Here is a 13,425-nt window from a genome sequence, read left to right on the forward strand (position 1 = left end):
TAACCACAAGTATTCATAAGACTTTCATTTTAGCAACATAAGCAGATTCAAACAGTGAATAAGTCTCGGAGGCGCCGTACAATTAATTCGCAAGCCAGTACAAGAACATTTTGTACCGTTAAAGGAGATTATACAACCTGTAACGTTGTACATGTTTTTTTTATGCGCTAGTTATGACGTTCATCAACGCATATATGCGTATCCCAAGCCACACGTTTTGCGTATATTAACTGTCCATTTGAATAGTAAAGACTTTCCAAGTCACGAGGGCTTGTCTCATTAACGATATTGATGCATCAATCAGCTAAGTGATCACTTCCTGAAGTCGTAAGAAAGTTTGATCCAGCCTGTGATCTTTGGCACCGACACGTCCAACAGCTTCCAAAAGAAAGACATAGAGTACCCTTATCTCGAAATTTATTTTCTCAAATTATTCTCATACCAATTCATAATAATTGCGAAACATAAACAAGATCGATTAATTCGAAGAAATCGAAAATTGTTACTAATCCGCAATGCACCTGTTGCACATTCCTTTGAAAGCCCGTTCCACAGGTGAAAAGGCTGCTCTTGTTTATGACTATGTTACTATGCTGCGTGCACTGTACTATTATATGTACTAATGAGATACATACGTTCAAGAAAACAAATTTATCCCAATGAAGTATAAAATCTAATTCGAATCCATCGCTCTTGAATAAATCCAAATCGTTTCCTTGTTCGGATGTTAAAACGCTGGTAAATTGATAATCGACTCAGCGTTTGATTACGTTGTTCCTCGGTGCATTATAATTTCAAAGTGGACAGCCGTGTATAAATAATCACGCGATCCGTTATAATGTCCTACGTTCCATTACAATTTCCATCTGGTAATCCAATATGGGATTCTAAGTGCGGAACGGTACTCGTTACTTTTTATTTTACCTCTAATTCAATCACAATAATACCTAATGAATAAATTACCGTGAACAGCCACCCGTTCATTACTTTTCAATCGATCGCAGCAGGCCGATTCATCGATTACTAAATCGAACCTGAAATCGAACCCTTAGGCACCATCGGGCGTAAGGGTCATTTATTATATTTTCTTACAATACAATAGGGATAACTACGACCTCGTGCCATTAGATAACGATAATCGTAAGACCTTGATACATTCAGCTGGTAATTTTTATCTGAAAGTACAAACTGCAAAGTTACATACCCGATAACGATCAACCGGCACTTAATTGGCTCGCCCGCATACGTGAAATTAATCGGCAGCGTATTTCGAACGTTATTAACTCTATTCTTTTATATATAACGTATATCGGACACATTCGTCAGGATATATCGGGGACAGATCCCCATCGCTTTGTACGTTAACGAGCCACATGTGTTGTAACGTGGCCGATCGAGTCATTGTTGACGCATTGCTCAGCATGATTTTATATCTTTTCATCGTATCGGTCCGATTGGACGTGGCGAATAATTTGCAAATTTTAAAGTGAAAAATCGCAAGGTACCCTGTAAGCTCGGTATTATAAAATTAAAAGGGGTTCGTAACTACGGTACTGTGCAAGAGCCGTAATTACCTGCGGGAAGAGAGTATAGAAGGCAAGCACTAGCTTTTGCATAATTCGCTATCATAAACGAGTAGGTGATGTATTCGCTCATTGTTCCCTCTTGATTGCCAAGTTGCAAAGTCGTCGGTGAACAATAAGAGAGCGTGCAAAAAATTATTAATGCAAAATATCAGCAATCCTATCCAACAGCTTTTGTCACGTTATATTAAAAGATACGAAGTTGCCACATAAATTTCACTCGAAAATACCAACCTACCATTGGTGGGACTTTCGAGCGCTGTGGCTACCGGTAGGTAATAGCGCTTAGTGACACTTTGCGAAGAATTCAGAATCCACGTTCAGGCAATAAAGCAACTGTCAACGCGGTACTTAAAGCTGAGTTGCGGTACCTAGAGAACGTTGCGCAAGTCTGGGTACCCGCAGGTACCAACTACTGGATACAGAAGTTCCTGTCGAAATACTATATATATATACAGCGTTTTCTGTCCACAGATCATTCTGTTTTATCAAGCAGACCTAAAGACATAATGAAACCGACAACGTCATTATTTATGTCGGAATAGATGAATTCTCGAAAAATCTTTTCATCCGTGAAAATACGTCAATTCGTTAGTCACGTTCGGTAGAACCGAGACCCCTCACATTTTAATGTCCCATAACCACCTGACATTTTTTTTTAATTCCAAGAATATCGTTTTATTGGCATTCAAACAGAGGATGTATTTCCCCATGAGTACCTCAAAGAAAAAGCACAATGAGTAATGCTAAGCATATTTAAAAAATCTCAAAGTAGGACGACGATTAAAAATAATCATAAAATCGTGTCTACCTTGTACCAATTTTCATTCCCAATCCGAACCGACTCTCATTGTTATCGCGAATTCCAAGACTCGTCCTGAGACACGTAACGCGAAGAAGCAACGTTCGAGATTTACACCCGCGTACGAGAATCAACCTCAAACAATGCAAATGACTCGTCATGCGAAGGAGCCCAGGTTCCCATCAGCAGCATCATTGTTAGCAGAAGAATCATCAGTGAGTGTCATTGAGGAATGAGGTCGAGTCAATGAATTAGCATTTAATAATAAAGAAGCTTAAACAGTTTCCTCCTCCTCCCCTCAGACCCCTCCACCAACGTCATCTTCTATTCTATTTATGCAGCCATACAAGAAAAGGAACCATCATCGAAAGGGAATGTAAAACTCGAACGATGACACGTCGATGTTACGGATGACCTAGTCTTCGGTACACCGTGAACTCAAGATGTCAACGGGGAGTAACGAGCAAGACAAAAGTATCGTATCGCGAGCGAACCTTGAAATTCTTATCCCGGGTCACGTGACAGGATTTATCGGATTGTCAATTGTTTCAATTTTACGTAGACAGACCTGGCTGGCGATAAAGACCCCATTTGTCATAATGACAGTTTTACGAAATGTATACGAGGAACCAGTCAAGAGGATCGAGACGTAAGCGATAGTTATAGCCATAAATTACTAGAATGCAGTTTCGCCCCAGCGAATTACCGACTGGAGTCACATTACTGCTGCAACGGTAATTGGCGCAGTGAAATACCGCTGACAGTACCGGGGTTTTAACAAGTCCATTGAGGATATTTCTATTTTTTTTTTACTTATCTTTTTTTTCGGTAACCAGAGGAAACTAAATCAAAAGGCAGTTATGAGGTAGAGCGCATTGGTTATGGACGAAGGAAGCTTAGGAACGTTGTTGGCTGCGAGAGGAGAAATTAAAAGAATATTGCGGAAATATTTCGTCGCTTTAGTTATCGACGACAGGTGCACGTACGTAGCTTCGTAGTGCGTGTGTACTTGGCTTTATACCAAAGAGCGAGAATCTCTCGGGACGTCTATCTAAACGCATGCCGTTGTCAGGGATGTAATTTACTTTCTCTCCTGGTAAAAAGCCGTCATACACGGTGATTAATCGGGCAATGGAACGACCCGCCTAAACCAATTAACAAGGCCGACTTCACTTGGACTAATTAATAACGTTCCAGCATCGTCAAACTGACTGGCGAAAAGGATCACCTTAGCGCTTAATATATAGTGGATTACAGAGATATTTAATTTTATTATACGTATGGCAGTGTCTGGATAATTAGTACGATTCATTGGGAATATATACTATTAATTAATAAACGTCCTCCTCTTCGTTAACGCTTCGTAAATATAAGTTTTATATACTCCAAGGATATGAATGGGTGGATACAGGTATATAACTATATATATCTACAGCCGGTTTTTAGGGAGAAAAATAGTCGTTAATTTCGAGTCGCATTCCTAGCGAAATTTTTTTTTGTTTTTTAGTAATTTTTCCCTGGAAAAGTGCTAAGAAATGTGACTGGCAGATATTTATGAATCTATATAATCTCTCTATGTCGTCCCAGTTTGTCATTGTTCATTAGGAATCTAAGAGAATGATTGGATGACGACGATATATGTATACGTTGAATTGACAGTATCAATCTTGGTCGTCGAGCCTGAAAGGTCCTGTGGGACTCGTATCTCAGATATTGAAACTGTTGGTACGACTGGTCGCGGGTGGACCTGGATAATTTTTGCAAGATCCCAGGTAACCCTGACAGCATCTATTAATCAATGACAAATGGACTGGTTTTCCGTTTGATAATGTTCCTGTTCAATTACGACAATTTATCTTGGCCCAGGTACCGTGTTCAGGTATCGGTCGAACGATCCTTGAGTGCATCCTTGATTTTTCCAAGTTACGAAAAACCCTGCAGTCTACAGCGGACACGATTCAACGCTGCTTGCAAAGGGTAAACTGGTCCTCGTGAATATTAATGACGCTATCATTTTGCAATCAAGGTGTCTGCGTACGTACGGAGCTTAACCACTGAGCTGAACTAAGCTATAGTCTCACCGGTATAACTTCTTCTTTGTTTCAGACGGAGCGCCGGTTCCCGAGGACGCAGTCGGTCACGAGGTGAGAAAAATGATGAGAAATAACGATGGGAAGATTTTACGCAAGAGTCTCGCTGTACCAGATTGTTCTACGTGAATAGCTTCGAGGAAGTATTAAGGCGGCGTTTCTACCGAGAATCATAGATACTTAAAAGATTTCAAGTTCTTCCTGACATACCATAGGGATCTTTTGCACTGTGGATGAACATTCCTACGGAATTCAGAAACCTGGAAGAATTTGAAAATTTTAATGGGAAAAAGTAAATTCCATTAGGTTTATGAAACCTTGCCAATGGAATCCTTTGGTACAGTGTGAGGGAAGCTTTAGCCATGAAGTACCGATCATGCGGAACGTCGTGATGAGATTATAGACTTTAGAACATAGTCCAGTGAAATTATACAGGGCAGTCATGATTTCGTGCACGGAATTAATAAAAAGAAATTATAGAAAAAAAATAATAATAAATGACAACTAGATCGATCGGCAAATCACAATCGTAAATAAATCCTCTGGGGTCATTTATTAATTTCTTAGGATCTAGGGATATTATGGAACACTTTTACACAAAAGTCTTAACTCCAAGGGAAACACGTTTCCCTCCGAGCTACCACGTTCGTGTTACAACTCAATCCTATGTATCTATTCCATACCTAACCTAACCTAATCGCAAGATGATGATTTGCCTGCACAAAACACTCTACCGTATTTCACGATTCAAGTAATGCAGACTGATTGCCCTTAATTCACATATAATTTGTACCAAGGAATAACGTTCGACTTTAATAGTCCCGGCAAATGCGCTGTTACGTATTAATATAATAATCAAGAAAACACACTTAACCAAGCATCCCTAGTAAAATGTGACAGTACCAATCAACGTCACCCAACGATTAAACGAATTTGGAATAAATTTCGAGGGGCAAAAAAAATAATAAAATTTTCAACCAAAAGTCACTTTCGCTCATTAAATAACTAAATAACACCGAGCAAACGTCGCCTGTGATTAATATCGAACGTACCAATATGAGGTCGGTCAATTAACCAGATAACCAAACGAAACGACATTCCTAATCCCTTCCACGTTTTATACCCTTCCTTATCGCCTCGTGCTTTCTTTCATTCTAAGCATGAAAACTGTCATCCCCTTTATAAGATCGACTAAGCAGAAAACCTTGATTTATCACCAGCGCGACATGCATCTGGCTTCGGGCTGGATAGTCGATGCCAAAACGATTTATGGAGGGTCGGCCTGAATACCGAACTGATACGCGAGCATATTGAGACACGCGAAAAAGTAATGGGAAGTAGATACCAGCTAATACTAGTCAGCCAATGGTGAATGATCTGATAGTTATTAGGCAAACGATATAGCCAGGTAGAATAGACACCTGCCGCAGGTACCAAATATCACGAGTGTCCAGCGGTGTGGTGTTCCAGTTCGAAAGGTGCTTTCACAATGGGCCGCGTACCTATTTGAATAACGTATACCGTAGTGGTGGGTTTGCAAAGTACTATAGGATACGGTTATAAAGTATTTCTCGTACACACTGTACCGCTTTGACATATCGGTAACAATGCTAGGCGTGTCTTGGACTGTGTTGCAATTGATCTCTGTATTATTATTGGTACAGTTAGGAGTGCGTGAATGCGTGTATACGCGTATTCATACATGTTTGCCAGTTTAGGATACACGAAGATGCCTTAAATGTCAAGGCGAGTAGAAGTCTAGGGTAGATCGTTCACACTGCCCCTCTCACCGAGATCATTATTCAAAGAGTCAATTGCCTAACGGATATTCGGATGAGATAAGATTTTTCTTAAATTATATTATCGGTCAATTGAATAACTTTTTTTTTCTGAACGCGCTTCTTCTTCTTTGCAGGATTCTGTAGCATCAGCTTCCGAGATCGACGGAGACGAATATGATGACTCGGACATGTATATGGAGCCCGATGGTGCTGAGACGGTACACAAGGAAGATGCTGGTCCAGCGGATGCTGCGGAAGAACCGAAGGAAGTCAAAGCTACGGAAGATGGAGATGAGATTAATTCCGAGGACAAAGATGAGAAATCAGACAAGACTACTCAGCAAGGAGATCTGAGTGATAAGAGTCTGGAATCTGAGAGTCAAAATTTCTTCCCCTCGTTCGCTGAGCTCTTCACTAATCACAGATTGCCGATCGACGAACAACAGCAGCAGCAGCACTACAGACCCAACAGATTCCTCGGATACTTTCAGCGGGACCGCAATGCTTATCAAGCCGCAGCATCCGATAACAGCGATAATAATAATAATGACAAACCTCATCCCCTTCTCGGTTCTGGAAACTTCGGCGTCATACGTGGCGGCACTTACTACCCTGAAGAGAAGGAGAATGATGAATACACCGTAGACGAGACCCTCTACAACCCTTATTTCCAAGAGATCAATTCACGTGGCAGATCTAATTATTATAGAAATCCAAAGCCACAGCCTGTGAGAGGTGGTGACTTTTTTGCGAATTTCCGTGATTTCGCGGATATCACGGCACCTCCGAAATCCAGTTTCTCTCATCTGTCCGTCGTGTATGCTAATAAGAATGGTACCAGGGGTCGCATCACGGAGCCTAGAAACATCATAGAGACTCTGAGGATGCTGGAAGAGGAGTCCGAGATGACGACCACCGAGCTGCCCCAGAAGAAGCTGAGCAACGGAAAGCGGAAGCTGCTCAAGATGAAAAAGTATCAGGAAGACAAAGCAAGAAAATCACGTGTCACGGTCGAACCCTTGCTTGCACTGAGCTGAGCGTCCTGTAGGGTGGAGCTAGGGTAAAGCTAGGTCATCGCTTCGGGACTCTTCCCACAGAATCTGGCCCTCAGATCAGAACCAAAGTCTGACGCGTCATCATCCTACGAAGACACAGAGAGCGAAATTTCGACACAGAACTCGGCCGGAAACGTGCGATGGAGACGAGAAGCGACACGGGCGTCACGAGAACGCTTGGCGACGCTATTCCATTTGCAAAATAATTCGCGCACCTGTGACATTTCGCGTATGACGCGAATGTGTAACGAGGACACGGAATATTCTTGGCTAATTTCACGGTTTCGTAATTACCATATATGCATGGATACTCTCGCGCTTGTAGGTATTGTCATGTTTTTTTTTTTATCAATTCATTTTTATTGCAACTCCTGTCTTTTTCATATTGAGCAAGTGAATTTTTTGCGATTACTGCGAATTCGCTATTCTTGTCATTTTGTTACGTTGAATTAGCGACTGATCTTACGTTCGCTTGAATATATTGCAAAATTATTTATAACAGAGTCGGCTTTCTTTTAGCGGGATTCCAATAATTACTGGTTAATTCTTTAATTTACTTTAATTAATTTGTCGGATTATTTAATCGACCGATCACTCCTTCTTACGAAATTCGTAAACGCTCAATATCTCTATAGACTCGCCAGCAAAACTTCATTGAACCGCAGCAAAGAAAACCTGGCCACATTAATTATTCGCGAATCATCGGAAATAAGTGAAAAAAGTAAAAAAAAAAAACAGAAACACAGAGTACAGTCTTATCATGCTGGAAATTATTGTACTTGAATTCCAGCAGGACGAGATCGATGATCCTGTACGAAATCTACGACAAAGTTGCGCTTCGATCATATTAAGAAAAAAGGAGATAAATCTCTCAACCTTGTCGCGGATTTCATAAAATTGTTATATTATTTGTTGTTGACTATTGTAGCATGAAGTAGGCTTACTAAAAAAAAACACCCATCTAAAAATATCTATCCTAGAAAAATTGTGTGCTCCTTTCTTTTCCCCCACCTCTGGGGCACGAAAAAAAAAAATGAATAAACTATATTTTTTTTTTAATCTACTCGATCCTAAATTCATTCCTCGTTATTAAATTTCTCATCTCAGATTCTACGCTGTCAACCATTCAATCCGTGGTTCCCCTATTCAACAGTAAGTATGAAAATGAGGAAATTACTAAAAACAATAATCGTCCCAAAATTTCTATTCACTTCATACTTTTTTTCATAGCTGTTACCATCTTTCCAATTCCTTCGTGAATATCGCTATATGTCCCTTTGTACATCCAGGCGGGTGTACTAAAGACATTGTACTTCTTGCAACGAGTGAATTGTCTCACGTCCTTCATCTCGATCTTCGCACCCATTTTTTTAACCTTCGGTATGGCTGCAGCGTACGGCCACATTTCCTTTGGTTCTAAAGTCGAAACGGATCGGTTAACAACGCAGAGTCATTTCCATTTCACGTTGGCTTTCAGTCAAGAATTTAGTGAAAAAGGAAAAAACTAACTATCCTTGCCAAGAGTGATTTTCACTCCTTGAAGAACCTTCGCCACGAGTGCCGCGGCGATGCAAATAGTGCCGATTGGCTTTTTATCGCAACTGAATTCCTCAATGACCCTCTCGAGATCCGGCAGCAGCGTGCAATCCTCGCCTTTCGATGCGAAGTCGCTCCTGGTAATCAAAATCGGCTTGACGTCATTTCCTTAGCTAATTAATCAACGGTAAAAAATATCGAGATAAACTGACAAGGTTCTTGCTGCACCGAAACCACCTGGGATTATCAGTGCATCTGCTTCGCAAGCCTTGCACTCGCATAGGGAGCTGATTTTTGATCTTGCTAACCGTGCACCCTCCACCAAGGCATTTCTTGGCACTCCGCATGAATCCAGTTCCTTCGTGAGATGATCGGTTACTCCGCATATGTCAATGTTAGGGGCGAAGAATTTTAGTCTGAGATCTTTTTGACAGCAGTGAATAGTGGCAGAAATGGATTCCGATATTTCTGTGCCATCGAGTGCACCGCAGCCGCAAAGGATCTGGAATTTTGGATTTGTAGATTTTTTTTATCAATTATAATTCATACTTTGTGTTTCAATGGATATTCACTATCGCGACAGTCTGCTGCTCGCAATCGCTTCTTCGGGATTCTCTCTTCCGACTGCGAGTAACACTGGAATGGAGGTTACATGATATTACCGAAAATCTGTATGGACCTGTTCGCAAGATCGGTACGATCCTTGAACGTAACATGATTTATCTCGTGATATATTAATAATTCATAAAATCCCATAAGTACGTATAATTTTTCACTAAGAATTTTGAAGTAAACAACCATAAAAGACCTATCCAAACTATCACTCTTTTGTCATTTCGTATACGCGATTTCTGTGAATGGTCGTAAACAAAATTAGTCAATTATCGATTTTCAGTCGAAAATAATCTGTTTGAGCTACAGTGTCAAAATCAGACATACAGCTTCCTCGTTTAGTCAAGAGAGTGCAGGAGAGTAAGCAATTACCAGCAGCGCTTCCGTCCGTGACACTACCAACACTGAATATCAGTCGGTAACACTTTAGCTTGGGTTCGTGTCCGTGCTACTATCCACTAAACCCATGGTAAGTCCATAAACCAATGGACGTATGAAACAGAAAGAGACTGCAGGTTCTACCGTGCTTAAATAAACATCGGCGAGGTAGGTTCAACTTTCTTTATGGCTCGTATAACCTTTATTGTGCTCTAGGAGCAATTTTCGCTCAGACTATGAATACGAAACACATAATGGTTCACGAGGAGGATCTTGGCGGAAGTGGAGGAGGATGCTGGTTTTCAGATTTAACAACCAAGAAGGGGAGGGTCAACCTGCACAGCTGAATAAATCACGATGGTTTATTGCAAAATAGTGAACGTTATGATTCTTAGCCTATTATAATATATCGTATATACATACATACGCATACCTAAACATACGTAATAAATAAATAAAGGCAAAATATTAAATTAAATTTTTTCTTTTCATCCATAACAATAATACCGGCTGCACCATTTGATCTTATCATCCTGCGACAAGGGCAGTGAAATATTCGAGAGTAACGCGTTTGTCACTGAAACTCTCGACAAGTGGAAACCCTCCCCGAGAGATATATCGCTGTGAATTTATATCAGACACAGTGAAAGGCGACAATAAGCCAGGAACATAATGCGAACAATAAGACATCCGTACGCATGAACCAGGAGATGACGAGCCACTTTGCCGTCTACGACCTCTTGAAATCCTGAGAGAGAATTTTGTCAGGATCTACAAGATTCGTAATATTCTAAGCAGTAAACGTGTCCGAGATACGAGCTTCCCTGCGTGAAATGTGTTTAGGCAGAAGCAGAAACGCGGTTCAGGTTTGGGTTATTGTTCCCTAAGCATGGGTCCAAACTCTCGATAGAGAATTCCGAATTTCGTTATCTTCGATCGCAATTGCAAAACTTGAAATCCCGCAAGCGTAACGTACCGCTGCACTGCTATCGCGAACTCTCTTTTTTTTTTTCAATTTCAACACACCGTTAGGTAACTGATAAGACGACATAGAGCGTTCCTCGTTAAAGCAGTTCCTCCCTTATTTTTTTCAACGGCAAATAGAGTCACTTCCCAAGACATAGGGGAATGAAAAATTTTCTTCATCCCTTGAATGGCACTGGGTTAAGAGGGGAATCTTGAGGAATAGGACATTTATCTCAGAGCTCGTACAACATAACCCCACTTTATTCTAATTATCAGCCGAAGACGAACGCACCCCCGAGTGCCGTTGAGCGTGTCACCTCCTGAATCCCGCACAAGGTACGCAAGGCTTACCCATAATCTTATGTAAATCTGTAACCCTTATGCCTAGCAGACCCTTATACGTATCCAAGAGGAAAGCGTAGAGAGACGTAGGGGTTAGTTCTCATGTTACGACGAAAAGGGACAGAGCGACGTCGGTCTGAGGGGGTTGAACGGGGTTATATGAATGTTAAAATAAGTTTGAAATTGTCGCGGACAAGTTCAGCCCCCTGGGAGGCTGTCGAGTAATTCCGCAACGGCGGCAGTTTCAGCCCTTCGGCGAGCTTGCATTGGCGTGTGATGCATGTGATTTAACATACTCCCCAGCCCTGGCCAAGGTAGTCCATTCTTACGTAGCTGTTTCTTATGCATATATGCATTGTACCAAACTGTACCTACCCTCGGACAACAGTGATAGAAGCAACGAGACACGTCGTATTTCATTGCTGTGAAAGTTTAAATCACGCGAATGACGTGCGGAGTTAGGGGTGAGCGGAGGTTAGCGAGGATGGATTTGGACCCCGTTAAAGGGGGTTGGAGTGTTCGCCGCCTGGGAGGCGGTCGCTGCCGGGGTAAATGCGATGTGATGCGAGTAACTGAGTGGCTAATTGAATGAGGTGTCTCCCAGGAGCGCCAATCTCGCTGCGTGTCACACGTCAGAAGTCGCGTGGGACGAAACTCCGTTCGTACGAAATGATTGCAAGTGTGCCAATTTCATGAGTAAAATGACGGCAGGTTGATGTCTGGAATCATGACGGAACAACGGCTAAATGGGATATGCGAATTTGTATTGGCACAGGTGAAAACGAGGGATGAGTTAGACAGACAACTTGTCACTATCTATGTACAAATTGTGTATCCGTCATAACGAAATCTGCTCGGGTCATTAATAACCCATTGGAAATGACGGGATATCCCTGACGATGTACCAGAACCAGTGGGATATCGCAAAAAGAATCATTTGTCATGGGATCTGAGCCTCGCTGATTGGTTCTTGAGCCACGTCATATTTTCCCCTCTGAAATATACGAGTTAGGAAGATTCACGTGTACACTGTACGGGGACGTCACATACGTCTGGGTTGGGATTGGTTTTGGTCTATGTTGAAAATTTTCAAATTTTTTAAAAATTAATTTTGTTATTTTGACTTGTCCAAATAACCCGTACCGTAGTACTGTATATATGGTACCGATGTAGGGTAGTTACTTGAGTCAGCAGTTTTCTTGAAAAACCTTACCTTCCCCTATTTCCATTTTCTACTCCCTTGCTGGAACCGTTGGCAACATTTGAAGTCACGCAATCCGATCAGTAAGAGGAGACTGTTTATGCATTCTTGACGCGAAGGCAATCCTTGGATTGTGGCTGTTGGTTCTATCGGCAGCGAGCCGAAGTAGAAAGAACCGTGCGAACCAGACAAGAGAACAATTACCCGCCGTCAGACGTCTGACCTGTGAGGGTGTTGCGAGGTGAATCAAAACTAGGATCTACTACGGGCCACTTATCCTTGTCAGTGGCAGCCATTTCGTCGAATCTGATAAAATCAGCCAAGACGCGTATTCCCTGACGGTGAATACAGTATAAATAGACTAGGGATGCTTTTGGTATCGTGTTAAAAGACATGTGTAAAATTTTGCAAAATTCACGTATGGGACGTACTGATCGAAAAATTCCGAATGGAAAATCGACCGTCCAGTAATAAGATTCTTAAAAGGGGCACCTGGTGTCCACGTGGTAACCCACCCAGTTAAACGAGTTACGACGTCATAAATGTTTCCCACATGATCTCCGTACGAAACGGGAACCCACGAGTCCGGTCCGATATGAAAATAACGTGGATTACATTATTAACCTCCATCTCCACACATGTTTTGATGGGCAGTGCGTGTACGATGGTGCTCATTTTTTTCTATTCATTTCACCACCCTCCGATAACACCCTGTATGTCAGATCTACATCCCTTATTATTTGTTTTCCTTAAGTTTCACTAATGAAAAAAAATTCGCTTAAAAACCGTATAAAATGGATATTTAAAAATTACACTAACTCTACGTGATATACGATCGAGTAATGCCAACATATTGTATTAATATAAAGTAGAGGCACAAGTTGAAAAACTAAAATTGCTCTATGAGAATTTTACGACGCGACGAAAAGACTCGAGGAGCATTTTAAAAGGGTGCAGTAAAAATACGGGGTGACCACCCCTGACAGTGCGATGAGCTTGGAAATGGCAGTGAGATGATTTTTCCGGGCAGAAAGAGCGAAAGAGCATAGGGAGGAGTAAGGGAGGATATTGCGGGGGGG

The 13,425-nt window shown here is 41.5% G+C and overlaps 3 protein-coding genes across 4 annotated transcripts in view; 1 reads left to right on the forward strand and 2 right to left on the reverse strand.

The window, feature by feature from the left end:
• The window catches only part of LOC107271427, a 40,201-nt gene extending 31,831 nt beyond the window's left edge, over positions 1–8,370 (forward strand). For both annotated transcript variants that reach the window (XM_015747418.2, XM_025088672.1), the window contains exons 2-3: positions 4,492–4,529; positions 6,391–8,370. In XM_015747418.2, the coding sequence (XP_015602904.1) occupies positions 4,492–4,529; positions 6,391–7,293 (941 nt within the window). In that variant the 3' untranslated portion in view covers positions 7,294–8,370. The remainder of the gene's footprint in view (positions 1–4,491; positions 4,530–6,390) is intronic.
• LOC107271428 overlaps positions 1–13,425 on the reverse strand; it is a 174,533-nt gene that overhangs the window by 52,220 nt on the left and 108,888 nt on the right. The gene's annotated exons all lie outside the window — the stretch shown is intronic.
• LOC112494903 (ES1 protein homolog, mitochondrial-like) lies at positions 8,500–9,716 on the reverse strand. Its single transcript, XM_025088673.1, has 4 exons — positions 9,420–9,716; positions 9,060–9,349; positions 8,821–8,984; positions 8,500–8,727 (listed from the first exon to the last, which is right to left on the reverse strand). The coding sequence occupies exons 1-4, from the start codon at positions 9,561–9,563 to the stop codon at positions 8,519–8,521; spliced, it is 807 nt and encodes a 268-aa protein (XP_024944441.1). The 5' UTR covers positions 9,564–9,716; the 3' UTR covers positions 8,500–8,518.

The sequence above is a fragment of the Cephus cinctus genome, unplaced genomic scaffold, assembly GCF_000341935.2.
Source record: "Cephus cinctus unplaced genomic scaffold, Ccin1 Ccin1_scaffold0970, whole genome shotgun sequence".
NCBI classification, from domain to species: domain Eukaryota; kingdom Metazoa; phylum Arthropoda; class Insecta; order Hymenoptera; family Cephidae; genus Cephus; species Cephus cinctus.